The sequence below is a fragment of the Carettochelys insculpta genome, chromosome 23 (assembly GCF_033958435.1).
Source record: "Carettochelys insculpta isolate YL-2023 chromosome 23, ASM3395843v1, whole genome shotgun sequence".
Lineage (NCBI taxonomy): Eukaryota > Metazoa > Chordata > Testudines > Carettochelyidae > Carettochelys > Carettochelys insculpta.
The window spans coordinates 17,426,495-17,449,702 of record NC_134159.1 but is presented as its reverse complement, the minus strand read 5'-3'; the positions used below and the strand labels follow the sequence as shown (position 1 = coordinate 17,449,702).

Below are 23,208 nucleotides of genomic sequence, written 5' to 3'. Positions count from 1 at the left end.
ATTAACATATATTGTGTTCTGTACATAAAATTTTAGCCTATGAAGGAGCACAGACAGGTCAATAACAGGCATAATTATATATACAGCAGACCCTCAATTTACATGAGGGTTCCATTTCCATGAACCCTCCCGTAACCCGAATTTTACGTAAGTAGAGGGTGGCTTCTTCCCCAACAGAATGCACGTTGCAAGGGAAGTCCTGGAGTGGGGGGAGGGTCAGTTGGGGAAGCTAGCGGTGGGCTGGGGCTGTGGGAGGGGGGAAGGGGTTAAGCCTGGGGCAAGCAGGGAAAGGAGTGGAGCCAGAGCCGCGTGGGGGGAGGGCGGTTGAACAGGGCCATACGCAGGGGTGGTGAGCTGGGCCATGGGGCATTTGAACTGGGGCGGGAGTGGGGCAGGCCCGTGCATGGGGTGAGCAGAGCCGGGGAGCGGGGCCTGAGGCAGGGTTGCACAGGATGGAGGGGTTGAGCCAGGGCCAGGGGGAGCAGGATTGTGAGTTGCGCTTAACTCTCATTAATGCGAGTCAAGCACAACCCGAATTCACATATTTCTAGGGTTTACGGTATCACACACCCTCCAAAATTAGTACAAACAAGCAACAGAATAGTTTTCATTTTCTTAAACACCAAATAAACTGAGTGTAAGACGAACTTTGTAGCTTTATGAACTGCATAAAGCAAATGAAAGGTATTTCTAAGGCATCCTTCACATCAGTGCAATAAGGTCACTAGGTAAAAAGACAGTTAATTAAGTTGGCTTTTTACTTTTAGCATGACAACATACCCCTAAATGAGCATTCAACAGGTTATTTCCCTTCAGTTCACGTAAATTCTGTCCTAGATAAACCACGGGGGGTTTTGAATCTGCTTTAATTCCACAAGGGTGAAGATAGCCTTTGAATATACTCTTGGCTACTACAGCACTAACAATCCAGGGCAAAGCAACAAGCAGGTTTGAGGCATTCTGAGAGGGGAAACCACTGCTACTTAGTGCCTTTTTTACCACTGAAACACAATCAAATTAAATTTCCATCACTTTAGATTGTGTGTATTCATAACATTCAATTTTGTAGAGACGCTTGCAACAGCCAGCAGCAAATTAGATTAGGTTTCTATGTATGAGGGTCACAGTCCAAAGTAACTGATGGAATTTTCTCAACTGTTTTACTACAAAGCTGACTAAATATTTCTGCTCATCTTTCATTGGTACATAAAAATAATTGAAGCAACAAGTGTAATTGTGGAGCAACTTTTTCCTATTCCTTTTTCTGGTCATGAAACATGAGATTGCAACATTTAGGCAAGAAAATCCAAAGATAAAGAATCTAAGTAGCCTTACTCTTCTAGTATCAGTCTCTAGAATACGAAGAAGTACAGCAACTAGTGAAAGTGTTTCCCACCACCGATATATATATATATTTTTAATTCTTTGCAACAAACTACTGCCTTTTGTAAACTAGTCTTCCAGTTGCTCTGGAATTAAGGGATACGGTCAACTTGAAAAATCACATTTGCATCTGAAAAAATGCATAGCTATCATAGCCAGAAGTCTACTAATATGGGAAGAAGCTACTGAAAAATATTTTCTTTTTCCAGTTCATTTACTGGATGCATTTGGTATCAATTTCATGGTTTCCTCTCAATCTCTCACTACCTACCATACCGATTTACAGTGTATTTTTAAAGCAATTTAAAAAACCAGGACATAGTATTAGTGCAGAGACTGGATTTTTTTTTTTCATTTAAAAAAACCATGTTGCATGGTCCTTTTAAAAGCCAGTGATTTACTAAACGTGAAAAATTATCTGTAGGGTTATATTACATGTACATCTTCTCCGTATGTTTGTGCACACACCCAAAATGCACTTGCAGATATTTATTTCTATAAAAATAATAAAAACTTGACAAAAATAAGTTCAACTACTGCCATTAAGTGCCTTATTTGTTGATTAGTTTCTTCTGACACCCTACAAGGGTGGCAACATCTTGCTATCCTTTCAGTCAGAGATGAACAGCCTATTAATACCCAATGCACTATTTAACCAGTAAACAGGCGGCTAGATTTTGAACAACAGCCAGATTTATTAGAAAAAAAATCATCTGTGTTTTTCTAAGACTGCTAGCAATTTGTCCATATTAGTTACTTCAGAGGCAGTGGAAATTTCTTTCAGAACCGAATCTGAGCCATACTTAATGTTGATGTCACCAACTAACTTACTAGTCACTCAAGCTCCATTACATGACAAAACATTTGTTCCAAATTGCAGGTCACATTCTTAGTACATTCGCATTAATTAACCAGTTAGAATCAACAACATTAAATACATGATGATTCAATTCCATATTTTAAATTTGAACTTAGACTTTTACCTCATCATCATGGACCAATTCTTTTTTCACTACTTTCATGGCATAAATTTGATCATTCTTTTTCAACCGTACTAAAAGAACTTTGGCATAACTTCCACGTCCAATAACTCTGATCAAGTCAAAGTCTTGTAATCCAAGCCCCTGGGAAATTTTAATTCCATCCATTCCATCAATAACTGGTTTGATATCCTGTATAAAGACAAATAGATATATACTCAAACAGTTGAAGTCTTAACTAAGAATTGTTAATGAAAACAAATTACACTTCTAACAGGGTCAAGACATGCCCAGTGTTTGTGCTAGCAGAACACAGATTTGTCAAATAGTAAAAGAATGACACAGCCCTAAAAGAAGTCTTTAAAAAAATGCTTCCTTGATATGATTTTCTACTTGATATTATGCATGCCAAACTTTGTCCCAGGAAATAGCTTGCTGAACATTTCATCTTAAGTAACATGTTAATAATAAATTCAGAATGTTCCCATATTCTGTTGGTAAACTGTTATAGCACTACATATATCTACACAATTATCCAGACACCCACCACATCTGCAAGAGATGCAGCAAGGACTGTCACTCTCGTGTGGGTCTTGATAGTCACAGTAGATGCTGTAAATGAAGTCCTAAATTGAAACTATAAAGGGCGCGATCCATAGTCTACATAGACTAAAGGATGCCTACTTATCCTCAGCGAATTACATAATGTGAGACACCATTATACTAATGTGCTATTTTGGCAAATGGTGGCTTGTTCGCCAATGCCTGATGTACTGACTGTTCAAAACAATCTGCCAGGAAGTTTAGCTTGCAACAGTGTCAACAGGTCCTGTTAGATCCAACAGTTAAGATTGCTGTATTGTCTGTGACAGAGGGATAGCCAAGTAAGTTAGTCTGCATCTTTAAAAACAACCAGAAGTCCTGTGGTACCTTATACACTAACAGATATTGTGGAGCATAAGCTTTTGTGGGCAAAGACCTTTACATCTGACAAAGTGGGTATTTGCCCATGAAAGCTTATAGAAAGAAAAAAAAAAAAAAGCTTAGGGAAAAGAAAATGGTATGCAACTCTCTCCTATTATTCACACAGTGGAAAAAAGTGGTCACTGATCACTCATTTTAAATAATCAAGCTCTTCCACTTCAGGTTTTCTGTCTACCTGTAGACTGTGGAAATTCCATGTGATACAGAATTTTTTTTTCTTTTTTTTTTTTTTTAAATATTCATTCACAGGATTTTGGTTACAGCTATGAAGTATCCATCCATCATGAAAATTCTTCTATTTGGTCCACTCAGCCTTCGTTAAACAAGTTCTTTACTTACGAGTACTCACTAAAACGAGGGACACGTATACCTACCTTTGTTCACTAGACGAATGAACTCCCCCTGCTAATATGAGCCTTACCCCCAACCCGCTGCAGTCTGAACCCCCCCGACAGCTCAGTGGCCCCAACCCACCACAGCCTGAATCCCCCACTGCCTCTGCAGACCCAACCAGCCGCAGCCTGAAACCCTTGCCAGCCCCGCAGACCCAACCTGCACTAGCCTGAACCCCGCGCTGACCCCAGAGACCCAAACCACAGCAGCCTGAACCCCCCCACCCGCTCCGTGGCCCCAACCTGCCTCAGCCTGAACCCCTCCACCCTCCCCACAGACCCAGCCCACTGCAACTTTAACACCCTGCCTGCCCCACAGACCCAACCTGTCGCTGCCTGAAACCCCACCAGCCTCACAGACCCAACCCGCAGCAGCCTGCACCCTCTGCCAGCTTCGTGGCCCCAACCTGCCTCAACCTGAACACCCCCCCCCGCCTGCCCCATGGATCCAATCTGCTGCAGCATTAATACCCCACCCTCCACATGGATCCAACCCACAATCAAGTTTTAACCCTCCCTCCTGCTCATGGCCCCAAACTGCCCCAAGCCTTTAACCCTCCCCAACCCAAGGTTCACTTACCTTTCAAATCCAGCACCACATGCTGCCACTCCGCTGAGTTACGAGCACTTAGAACAAATCAGTAACAGTGAGAAAGCCATGCTAGCCTATATACTGTCAAAACAAAAAAGCAGTCCAGTAGCACTTTAAAGACTAACAAAATAATTCATTAGGTGTTGAGCTTTCGTGGGACAGACCCGCTTCTTCAGATCATAGCCAGACCAGAACAAACTCAGTCTTGAGTCTGTTTTGGTATGGCTATGATCTGAAGAAGTGGGTCTGCCCCACTAAAGCCCATCACCTAATAAATTATTTTGTTAGTCTTTAAAGAGCTACTGAACTGCTTTTCTGTTTTATTAGAATGAACCAGAGACTTCTATATGTACTTTAATGAGAATTTAGTGCCCCTCTTATGAGTTTTCACCTATGAACAGAAATTTGGGAACCAATTGTTCTTGTATAGCGAGGGAGGAGTGTACTCTGGAAAATGAAATATTTTGACCAAGCAAAGAGGGCCTGAATTCAATTCTTGGACTGCTAGCCCTTCTGGGCTCAGAATCTGTGTGTGAGTAAACAGTGTCTTTTTGCACTGTCTGCAATTCAAATTGCTGGTCAGGACCACGCTGATTTCCAAGGGTGAACACTGGGCAGACAAGATTTCAAAATGGAGAAAGAATAAAGCTTCAATATGAAGCTTTATTTGTAGTAAGATTTTTGGGACTAAATAAAACCGCATAATTTTGCTGACTGGCACATGCTTGACTTTAAATATCTCTAAATCCGCTATCAGAAACAGTTAGGCGAAGTACAGCTTAGTTATATACCCATTTTCCATGTCTACAAGGCTTCAACGCATTCTTATGGTCTATTTTTTTATTTGACGTCATACCACTGTAATTTTGGTTAGATCAAGGTTCTGCCAGTCTATGGGAAGTGTTTATGTAAAGAGTCTTGATCCAGAATTGACCGTTATTAAAAAGCAACTGCACTGAGCTTAAAGAATTTAGTCAGCAAAATTCCAGCATGCCACCGCCTCTCTTTGGCTGCTTCTACACTTGCACCCTCCTGTTGGAGGTGGAACAGTAATGAGGCAATTCGAAGGCTAATAAGGCGCTAACATGCATACTCAGTGCCTCATTAGCATAATGGCAGCCACATGAATTTTGAAGTGCAAACTTTGAAATGCAGATTGACAGTGTATATGTGGGTTCCTTCAAAATAAGTGCCCCACTTCCCTTACTCTGATCTAGTTTTGTGGAAGGAAATGTTGAAGTAGGGCGCTTATTTTGAAGCTGCCTGCATCTACACTGTCAATATGCAATTCCAAGTCTGCACTTCAAAATTCATGCAGCTGCCATTATGCTAACAAGGTGCTGAATATGCATATTACTGCCCTATTAGCCTACTTTGAATTGCCTTATTACGATGCCACCTCCAATGGGAGGGGGCGAGTGTAGAAGCAGCCTCTGTAGGATATGCTACTTAAATTAGTGTCAATTATCTACAAGGTAGAAAAATGGGAACAGGTGATTAAGGCAGGAGCAGGGTGTCTTCCTATGCAATCATACAGCACCTAGCATGTGAGGACCTCAATTTCAATTGGACCTTTTGGCACAACTGAAATATAAATAAATAACGATTTCAGATAATGTAACACATATTCTGTACTAATTCAAGTTTACATGTTTTAGTGTGTCTATGTTTAAGATGATTCTTAAAAACATACATGACCAGAAGCAAGAAAATCTATGCAATAATTAGAGCCACTCATGTGTGAATTACTAGCAGTGGCAGTGACTGTAGTGAAAAATGCATGGTGCAGTTTTGTTGGAGGGGGAGCCAACCTTGCAGTGCTTTGTAAAGTGCTTCTTATTTCAAATATTACAGATGCATTTTTAAAGCTATTGTTCTGAAGTCTGTAAGGCTTATTTAAAGCATACTGTGATTCATCAAAGTGCTCCAAGGGAATAACATACTTAGTATGTAGAGACGCTGTTAGATCCTCTACAAAAACGAAAAAATAAAACCTACATATATAGTAATCTACTGTTTGTTCAGGGCCTTTTATAATTGAGTTTCTATTATGTATCTGCAAAATTTCAGAGCAAACTGGATAGCTTATGACTTACATTGTCAGTGAGACTGGACCAAGATTCATAATTTTAGTCTGTGGAGGGGTGGCCTGAGGGTGATAAGCAGTGTGCATGCATTAGAGAGGAAAACAGCAAAGAACTGAAATAATGTTAAACCACTGTAAGGTGCTAATTCATCAGCAAGCACCAATACAATGCAACCCTGGTATAAATCACAGTTGTTCCAAAATGAACCAGGAAATAAAAGTCTTTCACATTGTGTTTGAGACAATAAAAACAGAAAACAAAAGAAAGTTTGAGAAATCCATTAAAATCACTAAATTTATTTGGGGTAGGAGACTTGGGATTTTCTTAATTGGAAAAAAAGAGATATCCAGTAAGAAGAAAAAGCAATGCAAATATAAATCTCTAGTTTGTAAACTACAGCTGTATTATGTGCAAAAAATGTAAGTATTAGATTAAAAATAATTTTAAAAAGTACCTCAGAGTCATCTTTAATGCTGTCATGTTTCCGGGTTGAAGGAATGTAAGGTACTGGAAGACAAAGTGGATAAATACAATATAGCAGAAAAATCATAAAAGACAAGATAGACTAGCAGCCATGTGGTAGCAATCTGCTTTGCCCCATGGGAAGTTTAGGTAGAATTCTTTAACTTAGTTGTCATAATCTTGATAACACATACTAAGGGGGTCAACATTGGAATAGGAGAAAAGGAGCCTTTTAGTACCTAACAGTGATCACTTTAACTTGCTGATCCATGTCTGACAGGCCCAAAATGTCCTATACAGTCCTCTTCAATAAGAAAGACTGTGGATAGAAGATGTAGGTTGGAGACAGAAGTGGCTACAGACATCTTAATGTACAAATAGTCAGACACTAACCTGGAGGCTAAAGAGCTCACTTTCTGTAACACACTCAGATTCCCTTATATTCCTTGCAATTGTTACCAGGTTGACTAGCAACGTATACAGTAGCCCTTCATTTAACAGACTAAGGGATGGAAGGGATGTTCATTAATGCCAAAAGTCCATTATATCCAAATGGTTACACTGTATGATGATGCACCGACCTTCCCAGCCCATCACTCACTCCTGTCCTCTGCGCTCCCCCTCTTCCCTTGCCCTCTTCTGCCCTATTCTTCCCCTCACACCTCCATCTCCCTCTCCGAATTACTAGGAGAGGAGCCAAATGCCGGCCTGGCTTCTTTCACCTCCAGCAGCTCTCACTGCTGCAGCTCCTCCAACCCCTCAGTGCCGAGCTGCCTGTGCAAAGGTAGAGGTTGGCCACCTCCAGCCTGCCAGCAGGCAACAGCCTCCAACACCATGGCTGCTGCTCAGCACCATCGCAGGCAGCAGCAGCCAGGTGTCAACATGTTCCATGCACATGAGGCTGCAGGAGGAGAGCTCCTGTGCCCCATTGACCGCCCCCCCCCCACCAGCTCCTCTGGCTCTGGTTGCCCCAGCAATTCCAGCAGCTCCTCCAGCTCTGGTGAGTCTCTAGCATTTATTTAGTGGGCCACGAGGGGACTGGAAGACAGTGTCTGTTATTTCCAAAGTCCGTTATAGCAGGGTCCATTAAATTGAGGGTCTACTGTTTATATACCCTACAATTTATGGGGAAAACCCATCTGCTTCAACCCATCCCCAAACCCCATACCTTTAAACATTTCTACAGCAGCTTCCATTGTGCTACCTTAAAATGCTCTACAGGAAGAAACTGATCCAGCCTTACAAGACATATTTTACGTAAAGGAAAAATGAAGTGGAGAGCACAGCAAGAATGTAAGACTTTTGGGACAAGGACTCTTTGTATTGCATGTGTATAGAATACCTAGCACGATGGAGTCCTGATCAGTGATCACCACTGATTATTAGAGAGACAAGTTATATCTTTTATTGGACCAATTTACACCATCAGAGGAAGGGCTACTAACTGCACACACCTATTTATCACCTATCACACCACAATGAAACCATGCATCCAGCACGTATCGTTAAATAACTACAACTCATATTTGGTGGGACAATTTCCTAAAAGAAACTATTCCCGAATCCCCTCTTCTGGCCTTCAGACAACTCCCTAATGTTGCCAGTCTCTATGCAAGAGAAGCAGGCTCGTCACAGATCAGGGCACAACAGCTCTAATTGGCACCAGACCCTGCCATTAAAAGAAATGCAAAACCTACAGACATACCTCCACTGCTTACAATGATCAATGCCTTTCATACCTTGCAAGAAACGTATGTCCTATACTTGTGTCTCACAACGTTGTATCCATCCACTGCACCAAATATCGCAACAACAACTAAAGGGGCGACACCAAATAATCACAATGCTCTCAGATGAACTCTCACTGAAAAATGATAAAAGATGAAGACACTATCACCTGATGGCAAACACTTTTCACAAAGGTATCACTTCCTAACTGATCTTTCAAAACACATCCATAAAGACAGCCTGCACAGCAACTTCAAAAAGCAAGCCTAGACATGAGGGCCCCCAGAACAGAGGGGAGCAAGGTCACGGTACTATCTATTTTTATCAGTTGTAAGGAAGAGCAGGTGGTGGTGGGGAGAAGCACAGGATGGCATTCAGGACAAAAGACAGCATAGTGGGCAGAGCCATGGTTCAGGCACCAGCATACCCCCTTCCCTCCGACTTGTAGCCTTCATGTCTGCCTGCTCAAAATGCTGAGCCTCAGTGCTCTACCCCAAGCAAACATATTTACAGAGATTATGCAAAGTACAGCATGTGGCTATAACTATGGGAATACTCTTCGCTAAGGTCTAGCTCACCACAGAAACGCATTTCCACCCCACTTTGAAGCTGCCAAAAGCATATTCCACTACCATGTGGCACCATCTCAGACTGTTATTAAAACACTCCTTACTACTGTCCAGGTGTCCTGTGTAAGGTTTCATGAGCTATGGCTGTGAGGAGTAAGTCAGGTCTCCCAGGAACAGTATGGGCATTTTCACATGTTTCACTGTCATCTAGCGGTCTAGAAAAAAAATCCCTGACTGCAGCTTTCTACACAAGCCAGTATTCCTGAAGATGCATGCCCTGTGCATCTTTCTAGACCACCTCACATTGATGTCTGTGAAATGCCCATGGTAATCCACGAGCACCTACAGCACCGAGAAGTATCCCTTCTTGTTAAGGTATTCTGTATCAAGGTGGTCTGGCACTAATATTGGAATGCGTGTGCCAACTGTTGTCTCCGCTCCCATTTAGGAAACCCCATCTCTGGAAAGCCAGCCTCTGTGTCATACAGGTTTCCCAGAGTTATGGTCCTCTGTAGCAGAATGTGATTTATTGCCTTGCATAGTAGCAGTAGTGCAACCCCAAAAGTTAGGCTTCCCCACTCCAAATTGATTTACAACAGACCAGTATCAGTAAGAAATTGCCACACGCTTCTCTACCAAGAGGGCAGCCCTCATTCTTGTGGCACCCAACCTGCAGCTCCAGGACAGGTTAGCACACAATTCCAGGAAGCTTGCTTTACACATCCTAAAATTTTGTAGTCACTGCTCTCTACTCCATACATGCATGCCAATGTGATCCCACCATTGAATGCTGGTTTCCTTAGACCAAAAGTGACTGTCTACCCTGTACAAATGCTGTTTCACTCCCACATGCAACAATAAATTGCTGCTGTCCATCTCACACAGAAATTCGGCTGCCTGCACGTCATCTTCCTCTTTCAGTAACTTCCAGAGTAACTCTATTGCAATGTATAATGTCCTCATTACCCTGAATGGAGCACAGCAGAAAAATGTGCGAACCATATTTTCTCACTGCAGATGCTGGAGTGCATGGCAAAGAACAGCAGTTGGAAAAATGGCATGAAAGGAAGTCGGAAACTCCTGGAGGACTGGGAAATAAAGCAGTGCCCGACTGGACATTTTGCATGGTCTCAAGATGTGCTGAGCTCCATTCCACATTCCCACAGTACCTACCAACAGACGGCATCACGAGGCACTATAGGATACATAGAAATGCACTGTTCAAACTGTCGACCAGGGGGCAGAGAGTGGACACAATCTGTCGACAAAGGAAGTGTAAACACACTTTGGTGACTTTTTTTGGAAACTTATGTGGGTCGATATTAGTTTTGGTGATGAAACTTTGTAACGTAGCCATACCCACAGATCTTACTGAGTACTAAAGAAAGCCTTTGTGGAGCTCAAAAACTTGTGCCTTTTAGAAACAGAACTTGATCCAATAGAAGATATTACCTCTTGTACCTTGTGGCTCTCTCATTTTGCAGCCAACATGTCTACAACATGGCAAACATACTAATAGTTACTATTACTTATATAGGGACTCCATATGCTACCATTATGACAATAGTTACATCTAAAAATCAAGTCCACATTAGTGAGAAAAATACCTACTTCCATCTGTTTCTTCTGACGGAAGGTCAACTTCATCATTTTTATCATCTAATTGAGGTTCCTGGGAAGGCATGACCGAATCCTGGTAAATACACAATTTACAGAAATAAATATCCATCAATTAATGTAATATGTTTTAGGCCATCTGAATATAGCTTCCTAAAAGTTTTAAATGAGTTTGTTTTATTGTGTAAATAATATATAGCTAGATATTTACACTTTAAGCTTCCAGGACAGGTAGTGGGGTATTACAGATCAGTACATGAATGGTTTATAATAAACTAACAAAAAATTCCATCTGCCCTCTGCACAATGCAGTGTAAACATGTTCATATTTAATAATTGTTTTGAAATTAAATCCAGCATATTCTACTGTAAAATACACAAATTAAATATTTGAAGCTGTATCATGTGAAAGTGTAGCCATTCCTTATAAAAATACTCATGTTTAGTCATAAACTTATATACACAGTTTAATGCATCAGCCTATTTCCCATCCCAGCTAAAAGAAAAATATCGCCACTGTTCCAAAAGGTCTTGCGCTCATTAATAAAGAACAATAAATTTAGTCTTATTTTTTAAGCAAATTTTCAGCCATTCACATGCAACATGTAGAACTGTTAAAGCAGATATAGCAACAAGCACATTTGACTCAAATACAATCTCTATGTGAGCAGGAATGAATAAGATGGCAAAGAATCAAGTAATCAAAGCAAGGGATACAAAAAGTGTTTCAGTAGTCAGTATGATGATGGAAAGATGGATCTGGCTGATATTAAAGAGGAAGAAACCCAACTAACTAGTTAGTCAGATATTGAATACTGAACAGATCTGGAGAAGGCCATGTCTTGGAAGGAAAAGACACCAGTCTTGAGCCTATGACTGGAAGAATACTAGAGTTTTCAATGCAGATAGATAACAGACATTGGAGAGACTAGGAGAAGTTGAGTATTTAATAGATTGATTATAACATGGCAGAACCCTGAGTGACAAATGAAGATGTAAGAACAGAGTTTAGTTCTGTAGAACTTCTCATGAGTCAGATGATGTAAATGAACAGGTTTTTCAAACAGTGTTCTTCATATATCTTCAAAAATTCTTTCTTATGAATAAGAACTTAATTTGAATTCTGCTTGTATTTATTAATAGCATAAAGTTTCCTTTCCTCTCTTTGTTTCTACTAATCACAAAACACTCTCCCTCTCCTCCTCCACTTCTTAAACTGCTACCTCAAGAACCCTGTCAATGATATCAGCATGTATTACAGACCTGGTGACCTGCATAAATGAACAGCAATTTCTCAGTTAGGAAATAATGAATGTGGAAGTGGTAAAACATTTTTATACAGAATACAAACTTACCATATGCCTTTTGCAGGTCAGGGGAACAAGTATGTGACAGCGTTTATGGACCAGCAATTTGCAGTTGATACACTTGTAGCCTTGCCTTCCGAGACCCCATATCCTTTCACTGCACTGGCCACAATATGCTCTCTAAAAAGCAAAAATAATCATTACCTTTCAATTTCAGTCCTTTAACAATTATTCTCTATAGCAGGTGTGTCTAACCTGTGGCCTGCGGGCCGCATGCGGCCCTCGACAGCTAGTAATGCGGCCCCACAAGATCGTAAACTTTTAACATTATTATGTGATTTATATACATTAACTATATTATATATTTTATATGCGGCCCAAGACAATTCCTCTTCACTCAATGCGGCCCAGGCAAGCCAAAAGGTTGGACACCCATGCTCTATAGATTCTTAACTACTGAGCAAAAGAACCTCTAAGGATAGGATAAGAAAAAATGTGCTTAACTTGCAGCACGAGAGGTTAAAGATGAACATGAGGAAAGACTGATGGGCCCGGGTGGTTAAGCCCTGGAATAAATTGCCCAGGGAGGTTGTGCCATCTCCCCCATTTGAGATTTTAAGAGCAGGTTAGAAAAACACCTATGAGAGATAGTATATATCAGAGTGGGTAACCTGTAGCCCTTTGGGGTTTTATATGTGGCCTGTAAGACATTTTCTTTACCCTTGCCTTCAGGGTTACCACATTCTGCTAGTTTCCATCCATGTCCACATCTACACTAGCACACTATGTCAAAGTAGCCTATTTCAAAGTAAGAACATCGAAATAGGCTACTTCGACGCGTATCATCTACATGTTATCCAGGGCTGGTGCCGTTGACATTCAACGTAGTAGTAGTGATGGGGAATGTCGAAAGGAGCCGCCCCAGAAGGAAATGCAGAGCATCCACATGCACAAGAACTCTCCGTCGAAATAAGGGGGCAGCAAAGCCTGCGGATGGGGGTCACAGGCTGGACTAGCCCTTCTGGGGCAAGAGCAAGCTGCTCCCCTAAAGAGCCCCTCCCAGACACACACAGCCTACATAGTACAAGATCCACAGAGCCGACAACCGGCTGCAGACCCTGTGCACACAGCATGGGCCCCCAGCTGTAGCAGCAGCCGCAGCAGCAGCCAGAAGCCCTGGGCTAAGGGTTGCTGCACGGGGCGACCATAGAGCCCTGCAGGGACTGGACAGAGCGTCTCTCAACCCCTCAGCTGATGGCTGCCATGGAGGACCCTGCTATTTCAATGTAGCAGGATGCGGGCTGTCTATACATGCCCTACTTCAACGTTGAACGTCAAAGTAGGGCACTATTCCCATCTTCAGATAGGAATAGCGATTTCAACATCTCACCGCCTAACGTCGATTTCAACATTGAAATAGAGCACAGCGCGTGTAGACGCGACACGTGCTATTTTGATGTTGTGCCAGCTACTTCGAAGTAACTGGCTAGTGTAGACACACCCCATGTGTTTTTTTTCCTACCAGTATTACTGAAGTGACATGCATGTAAAGCAAAGGTACATGAAGTGAGGTGCGTGCTGACTGCACACAGCGTTGACTGTGAACCTTGCGCTCCCTCTGCATCCAAAGTATTGCTTCAGTTCAACGAACACACTCCACAAATTCTTAGTACGCAAGTGCAGTTCGCAAAATCCTGTTTTCCTGGGAGACTGTCTTGGTTAAAAAACTTGCAGCCCAGTGAGATAGAATGTCACTCCTTCAGCCTACCTCCTAGTGTCAATTGCACATTGCTAGTCCAGATAATACTTAATCCTGCCACGAGTGCAGGGGACTGGACTAGATGACCTCTTGAGGTTCCTGCCAGTCATGTTATTCTGTAGTCAGTTTTAGTTTGATTGAGAGTATACTGCAGAGTCAGTAAAATAAAATGAGTAGCATGTAACTGACATTGACCAAGTTTCCTGTGGCATGAATCGTGTCCCTTATTTGTTCATAAAACACCATGCTCAGCTATAGCCCTGTATAATTAAGACTATTTCTGGACAGCAGGTAGACAAAGCTGAGATAACATTAACCTTTCCAACAGCCAATTTTCACTTCCCCACAAATTGTTTAAAAACTTACTCCTTGGACTGATGTGTGAAAAATTACAGCTTATGCACAATATTATGGTTCAGACACAAGCCTGTGAAAACTGTTTCACAAAATACCACGGCTAATACACTCCTTCAGTAGCACCATATTAATATTTTACCACATTTAATACAGAGGGTTTTCTTTGTTTTAACTAGGTGCTGGAGTATAACTGTTCAACAGCAAGTATTGAGGCTCAACATGTTACAATTAGCTTTTTGATCCACACTGCACATCAGATATGAAAGAATTCCCAGAGCTGCTTCATCAAAAATCAAAGGGGATGATCTGAGAACTTCTATACATCAACTTGTTATGCACGAATCCTCAAAGGAGTTTCCTAGGACTGAGGGGGCAGCTTATTTGGCTATGCTCAGTTCACACATCTAATAAATCTCTATAGCATGCATTTAAAAAATTATAAAGAAATGAACAAGATTATAATGGGAGTACTGGACAAAGGCTGTTCCCCCCCTTGTAAATTTTATACAACCTCCCCTTCCACATACACCAACACTAGAGGCTTCTCTGCATTTCTTCTAATGCCCAGAATGGAACACAGTGGTTTAGCTGATAATAAAACACATCAGCATAGTCGAATTTTGCCATTTTACTCAATAGAAAGAGCATGTTTGGAATCAATATATTTACTTTAAATAGTATAAAATTAAAAAGTAGGTTATTATACATACTTTCAAATAGGCTAGAGCGCTTAATGGAGACAGGCTTTAAAATATACAGTTTATCAGCACCGGGATTATATTTTTTCAGACTTCTGATACTCCAAGCCAGGCCAGTAAATGGAAATGCTTCTAATACAAGAGCAGAAAGTGCATATGGATTATGACACAGACTGGGAGTCACCCATGGGTCTGACTGAAGCGTTTGCTATTGCATGACCTTAGAACCTATGTGCCAGTAGAGAAATGGTAGAGAGAATGAAAAAAAGTTTTCCAGTACTATGGGACCTTTGACAGTGGAATGTGTTTTAATATTGAGGTAGAATAAGTGTCTTGTTATGAAATGTTTTGTAACTCCGGTATCCAAGGGCATAACTTACATCAGAAATACCCCCAAAATTAAGAATGCCCTTGTTTTAGGAATTTACATCCATATCAGTTTCATTTAGGTCAAGATGTCTGTTAAAAATAGACCCTTCAGTAAAACCTGACAAGTTCTGTAACTGGCGGAAAATGACTTAGGTCAGAAACAGTGACTATTATAAGTATCTTGTCTGTGTCACACATTACTTTTGAAAGAAACGAGTGAGAAGTAACCTACAGAACTTAATACAGTCCTAAAACACTTCTAACGAACTAAAAGTGGGCTAATTTCACACTTGAAAAAACAAATTAGAACTAGCAAATTTTATACATCCCATAATTGTATATGTTCACTACTGTTATTGCTCCAACACTTGTCCTTTAGTACCCAATCCCCTTCACTGTTTAATAGTCACTTATATCACACCTGAATGATATGTAAATATGAACCACCTTGTCTTCTTTTGTTAAATCCATAGTATTCTTTTAAATGTTTTATAAAGAACTCCTCTTCCATGTATCATCCTAGCAGCAAACAAACATGAAGTTAGATAACTGAGGTAACACTAATCATTTAGGAATAGTGAAAGGAAGAGGAAAAGAAAAATTTCAAAAGTGATCTCTTTTTATACACCAAAAATCCATTTTCAGGTGTTACAATATTTTTTCCCCTCAATATTTAATTTAATTTTTAGTGTCTTCTTCCAAAAGCTCAGTTGGAAAGTCTTCCACTTCAGTTTTAAAAAAACAATTTTGATGTGGTTCGCCAGGTCTGCATCCTGCAAAGTGTGAGCTGGATGTACTAATCCATCATGAACATTCAATTTCCCTTCTCCTCCCCTTTTTTTTTTGACCATGTTTCACTAGTGTAAGTGATGGCTTCAATACTTACAGTAAAATTAGATACAATGTGTCCCCTTTGGTCTGTATTCCAATTATTTTCAAAAATGTATATTCTTCTACGGACACCTCCATATTAATGTTAATAATTTCCTGCTTTCCACAATTTGTCTCCTCTCTGTTTAATCATTCTTCAGTTAACATATTTCTATTTTCAAAAATGACCCGCTATCCTTGGATTTTTAGGACTCTTTTCTAACTTCCATGCTCTCGTTTGTTTCTGAATTACTTGAGTATGCGTATCTTGGCTTTCTTTTGAATTTCTCTCTTACTGTGACCTACCTAACTCCTTCAACCAGGTTTTACATCAATCATTTGATGGAGGCAGCTTTAGTGAAGTCTTTAATCACCTAACTATCACTAAGTCCCAGGGATTGTTGCTATTTTAAATCCTTGCTCATTTCTCAGTTACTACTGAAATTATTCATCAATATTGCTGTTCACAGAGCCTCCCTGACTTTTGGCTTTTACAAGACAGGCACTAGAAACTTATTCAACCCAGTACATGCCCCACAGAATTCCCAATCATAATAATCAGCCCTTCTACAGATATTATTGGTAGCATCCCTATTTTTCAGCTGTTGGTGATTAAATAAATATGTCAGCTTTAAAAATCAGCTCCATGCTGAAAAAGTCCAGATTAGATTTTCCAACTTTACTGCCAATGTACGTCTTCAGATTAAACATATAGATTTGGATGCAACTGAATTTAATGCTACAAATGAGATTTTATTACTGATCTCTGCTATGTTTATAGCACACTAGAAGATTTACTGAGTGTCGGTCAGGACCTTAACTCAATTAATTATTCTTCTTCATTTAAATCACTGCTTTATGGTGGGAAAAAGGGAGGAGGGGTTTAGTATGCAGCCTGTACCAGAGAGTGGACTAACCCAGGCCTCTCACCCTGCAACAGCTTAGGCCCAGGTGAGAATTGCCTCTCTAGGGCTGCAGAATCTTCAATGGGCACAGCCAACGGAGTGGTACATGTCCATGTCCACCTGCCCTCAGCACCCCCCCCAGCCAGAGTGAGGAACGCAGCAAACTGTGCACAACAACCAGCAGTATTCTTCTACAAACTGGGGTGGGGGAAGTGACTCAATCCTTCTGCCCTCTCTAAAGGGCACCTGAGGGGAGGAAGAGGTTCCCTCCCTAAAAGGCACATGGGGGGGATGCAGGTGCACTCCCAGCCAGTTCCTTTCATATGCCTAGTAATTCTGTCTCTTCTGTATGATTTTATAAGAAGCAATCTCATCCCAGACACATCCCATTTTCCCAGCACAATTAAACCCTTACCTTGCTTTAAGTTATGATATGAGGAAGCTGTGCACTGAACGTGGTGGTCCGAGCTCTTAGCATTTAGGAAGAGTTCTTGAACAGACAGACAGGCTCTCTCGCATATATAGTAGATTTCTCACTCTCACAACGAGTACACTTTGTTCAGTGGGAAGGAATCTGGAAGTCCTTTTTCCACATATTTTGTTTTACTTCTCATTAATTCAGTTATTTATATTTGGCATAACTTTAATATCTTTTTTTAAATTCAACACTTCATAAAAAAATCTGTTACTAACTGTCCTTCCATTACTGTGCAAAAGTACACAGTGCAAGTATTAAGGATACAAAAGCTTAGCATTAAATACACAAGGAAAACATTTACCAAGTGTGAAATATGATCCAGAGCATAGTGTCCGTTGTCAATCCCACCAAATTCTGAAGCACTAAACAAATAGTTCTAAGAGGAAAAAATCCACCAATACAGTATGTATCTCTAAAATTTTGTTCTTTTAAACATCTGAACTTTTAAAAAATGGTGGTTTTGGCTAAACAAGTTCCTAGAAGGAAATCCAAGAAGTTTCATCCATTTGATAAAAATACAGCAAACTCTTTCACATCCAGCATTCTATTATCCAGAGCTCTCAAATAACAGGCATTTTAATCATAAGTAAATTTTCTTGACATTTTCCATAAGTACAGTACACTCAACCCTCATTAAACGAGTACTTTACTTCCAATCCCTTGCTAAAATGAGGGACACATACACCTACCTTTGTTCACTAGACAAGTCAACTCCCCCTGCTAATACGAGCCTTGCCCCCCTCCCTGCAGACCCAACCCCCCCACAGCCTGAAACCCTGCCAGCTTCGCACACCGAACCTGCTGCAGCCTGAATCCTCTGCCAGCTCCACGTCCCCAACCCACCTCAGCCTGAATCCCCCACTGGCCACGCAGACCCAACCCACCACAGCCTGAAACCCCGCCAGCCCCATAGACTCAACCTGCAATAGCCTGCATCCCCCACCAGTCCCGCAGACCCATCCCGCAGCAGCCTGAACCCTCTGCCTGCTCCATGGCCCCAACCCGCTGCTACCTTAACACCCCACCGGTTCCTTGGCCTCAACCTGCCTCAGCCTTAACATGCCTGGCCACCCCACAGACCCAGCCCACCACTAGATTTTAACCCTCCCTTCCACTCATGGCACCAAACTGCACCCAGCCTTTAACCCTCTCCAACCTCCACCTCAAACCCAAGGTTCACTTACCTTTCAAAACCAGCACCACATGCTGCCACTCCTGAGTTACGAGCACTTGGAACAAATCAGAGACTTTTACATGTATTTTAACTAGAATTTACTGTCCTTTTTCACCTCTGACCAGAAATCTGGGAACCAATTATACTCATATAACGAGGGATGAGTGTATAGTGAAAGTAAATACAAATAAATACAGCAAACACAGTATACGTTTACTATTATTGTTGATAAATAAAGTACTCTGCAGACATTTTTCTTTGTTTTATAACATCTAGCCTTGTTTTTATTAGTTTTACACACTGCTAGGTGTACCTCTTTATTATTCAGAATATTTGAGTATCTGGTGTTTACTGTAGCTCATTCTGTGTACATGAGGAGAATGGGATTCAAGAAGTGAATGTCTGTCTCCAGTACTTAAGAAGACTGGACAGTATGCTAGCAGGAGAGCTGTAAGCAATACAAGAAGTAATTCTTCTGCTCTATTCCTAAAGCTGATTAGGCCTCAACTGGAGTACTGTGTTCAGTTCTGGGTGTCTCATTTCCAGAAAGATGTGGACAAATTGAAGAAAGTCCAGAGAAGAGCAACAAAAATTATTAAAGTTCTAAAAAACTTGATCTATGAGAGAAGACTGAAAATATTGGATGTGTTTACTCTGCAGAAGAGAAGACTGACGGGGCATAACTTTCAAGTACAAAAAAGCGTGTTACAAGGAAGAGGGAGAAAATTTGTTCTCTTTAACCTCTGAGGACAGGACAAGAAACAGCAGGCTTAAATTGCTGCAATAGTGGTTTAGGCTGGACCTTAGGAAAATTTCCTGTCACAATAGTTAAAACAGTGGAATAAGTATAAACTAAACAAAAGCACAACCTCCCCTTCAAAACTTTTCAATGTTGAGCGTTCCCAATTCACATCAATGTACCTTCTCTCTGACATACTGGCTATGTCTACACTAGCCTCAAACTTCGAAATGGCCACTCAAACGGCCATTTCGAAGTTTACTAATGAAGCACTGAAATGCATATTCAGCGCTTCATTAGCATGAGGGCGGCTGCGGTCCTCCGAAATTGATGCGCCTCGCTGCCGCGCGGCTCGTCCCAACGGGGCTCCTTTTCGAAAGGACCCTGCCTACTTCGAAGTCCCCTTATTCCTATGAGCAGATGGGAATAAGGGGACTTCGAAGTAGGCAGGGTCCTTTCGAAAAGGAGCCCCATCGGGACGAGCCGCGCGGCGGCAAGGCGCATCAATTTCGAAGGACCGCGGCCGCCCTCATGCTAATGAAGCGCTGAATATGCATTTCAGCGCTTCATTAATAAACTTCGAAATGGCCATCTGAGTGGCCATTTCACAGTTTGGGGCTAGTGTAGACACGGCCACTATGCCTATGTCAACAGATAGCATAAAGTTTATTTTAGAGCAGTTAGCTCAATTTTACAGTCAGTGCCTTCACCGCAAATGCCATTAGGTCAAACTTAATGAGCATTAAGTTCAACATTCTTGCACCAATCATCTGATGCAGCGTAACGCCAAGTTCAAATGTAAAAGGTAATGCTAATGTGGAAACAGTGTTACTTTAAATTGATTTTATTGGCCTCCAGAGGTGTCCCACAGTATCCCACAATGCCCCACGGGCTGCATGTTCTGTCTGCTTTCATCTCCCCTTCTCCCCAGGTGTGCAGGAAGTAGGAAACAGGAAGCCTGGCATTTTAGATTAGTTTCTTTATGATCAGCGTGGTGATCACATCTAGCCATGAAAGAGAGCCCCAGTATGAAGTCATCAGAAGAGCCAAGGTTTCAGTTTGGTTGGTGGGCTAGCCACCACCACATCACACAGCAGCTTGGGTGTTGGGACCACACAGCAGTACATCAGACAGCGGGGCGAAGACTTCTTCCCTGCACAGGATGCAGCAGGAGGGGCCGAGAAACTTCTTTTGTGCACTTCATATTTGTATGGACACAACCCTCCCAGCCCCATGCAATCAGGGGTCTAGCCCCACCATACCACGTGGCTAGCTTTCCGCCTCAGGCACCATGCAGCTGGCGGGCTAGCCTCTGCCCACCACATCATGTGTGGGCTGGGTTCTGGGGGTCATGCTTGTAAGAGAGGCTGAGAAAATTCTTTTCTGTGTTCATCATTTGTACAGGATAGTCCCCCTCCCGCACAGGCACCCTGTGGCTTGCAGGCAAGCCCCTGCGTCACCACAACATGTGCTGGAGGTGCAGTGCAGACCATGCTTCCAGACAGCAGCATGTCCTGGCCTCGGTGGGGTGAAGGCTTCTGCACTGTACATTTTCCACAGGATCAACAAGTGCTGTGGCGTGGAAGGAGGGTTGGCTCCCCATGCAGCAAAGATTTTGGGGGGACTGGCTGACCCCGTCAGGCAACATGCTCCAGAGGATTGGCTCATAAGAAACCAGTTGACAGCACCATGTCACTGGAGCCTCAGCTGGCCCCTGCCAGCTGAGTTTTGCTGGGGGGCTGGCCCCCCTGCATATGCACACAACTAATGGAGCAATGTCAACAGGTTATGGGAGGCTGGCTGCACAGAGGGCAGTGTGAATTTTCTGGGGGGTGTCCCCCCACCACCTAGGCACACCGCTACAGTACTCTCCCTTCCCAAAGCATGTGGCTTGGGGGAGCCACAGTCTCAACAGCGGCCCATTTGCTGCATTTTTATAGGGGGTACCTGTTGACATGAGTCCCTGCCTATCTTCCTGCATGTGACCCAGTTTTAAACTGGTGTTATAGACAAGATGTGGGACTGACAGCTCCCTGATGTGCTGCTCTGTGATAGGTTTTCTTTCATCAGGGGAAAACTGAGGTATCTGTTGACATGGCACAGTCATCTGGAGCACATACACTCTTTCCATATCATGTGGCTTGGGGGAGGATTTCCTATGACAGAATGGAGCTTGTGGTCTCCCTCTCTCCCTTCCCTCTCTTACAAGCAGTTACTGACACTAAGGCTTCTTTACTAGAAGAGGCAAGGGAATCCCTTCATTCTTTCCTCAAATTTATCTTCTAATGCTTCTTTAACTGAAAGCCATTTTGAGCCAGCATTGTGTTCCCAAGGAGGGTGGGTACAGCACAATGGTTTCCCATCCTATGGTAAAGTCTATTTAAGCAATGGGAAACTATCAGTTTTGGTCTTCAGCCTACTTTAGAATCTGCCTGACATACCTTAAGGAAAAAAACAAAAATAAAAATCCTACAAAATGCTCTTCACCCAAAGAGGAGAAAAACAGCAGCTATGGTTTGAAGATTTTAGCTGACATGACAACAGCACTTTAGGGTAAAAAAACTATGTGTTACGTTTCCTAGTAAAGTTAGAACTAGTTATGCATTTTCTTTTCATTTTAATTCATTAACTTACTTTTATCTGTCTGTTTTCACTTATAACCACTTAAATCCTACTGTTTATGCTTAATAAAAACACTTTTGCTTATGATCAAGCCCAGTGTATGTAGTTATTACCTGAGAGGAGCATTATCCTCCTTTTATTTAATAAATAAAATATTCTCTGTGCAAAACTTCTGCAGAGAGATGGTTAGATTTAGGGTTTTGCTGACTTTTGGGGGTTGGTTTCCTGAGTGCTGTGCCATAGAACTGCATCCCCCAGTGCTGGAGTGTTTCTGTTTCAGGATAGTGTCTTCATTGCTCCGTGGAGGATTAGGGGTGGGGGCGGGGGGCGCACGTGTGCACAGTCCCAACTCTGTGCCTTGGCTGGAGAGACCAGAGGATCTGGCCCAGCAGGACAGGGTGGTAGGGAGTCCATAGAGCAAAAACGCAGGTGCCAGCAGCATAATTAGCACACTGAAGAAAAATCCAAAGGGATGTTCTGGAACACCAACCCCTCACAAGCAGGACAGGATCGCTACACTGAAAAAGAAACATTTCCTATTCTTTGTCTACAGACAATTTAGAGTTTGTGCTTATTTTCCTGTGATGATTAGAAAAGGATATTCTAAACATACCACCCATATATTCATAGATAGCAGTTGAGCAAAGAAGGTTTCAATTTTCATTTTGTTCTATAGCTTTTTATGTTGCCTCTTGGCCCAACATCAAATACCATTTGCTTCTGCAGTTTTTAAACAAAAGTTGCTATTTTCTCTCACAATTTAATGTATTTGTCACATCACGTTATTTTATATCCTTACTGTTCCACCAAGTAATATGATTCCTTAAAATAAGATACCTGTATTATGTTCCAATATCTTACTCTCTAGATACTTAGAAAAATTTTCTTTAAATGGAAGCCTATATATATATTATTAGGAGTATGTTGGTGTGATCGGTATTACTGCTAGAATTACTACCTTGATTTCCAGACAAACTCTGGTACAAATCATTTCTTCCCTATTTTGATTTCTCACCACCTTTAATTTCCCCGTTTGAAATTCATTTTCCTTAAAATTTTTCATGTGTTGCTCTCACAACATTGATATTTTTTTCTTGACTGCCTCCCCCAGATTTATAGGGCAATGTGTTTTGAAG

At 41.7% G+C, this 23,208-nt stretch overlaps 1 protein-coding gene across 4 annotated transcripts in view; it reads right to left on the bottom strand.

Moving 5' to 3' along the window:
- PRKCZ (protein kinase C zeta) overlaps positions 1-23,208 on the bottom strand; it is a 221,751-nt gene that overhangs the window by 54,158 nt on the left and 144,385 nt on the right. For all 4 annotated transcript variants that reach the window (XM_074975651.1, XM_074975650.1, XM_074975653.1 and 1 more), the window contains 4 exons: positions 12,150-12,281; positions 10,789-10,870; positions 6,873-6,925; positions 2,367-2,555 (listed from right to left, as the gene is read on the bottom strand). In XM_074975651.1, coding sequence (XP_074831752.1) covers positions 2,367-2,555; positions 6,873-6,925; positions 10,789-10,870; positions 12,150-12,281 — 456 coding nt within the window. The remainder of the gene's footprint in view (positions 1-2,366; positions 2,556-6,872; positions 6,926-10,788; positions 10,871-12,149; positions 12,282-23,208) is intronic.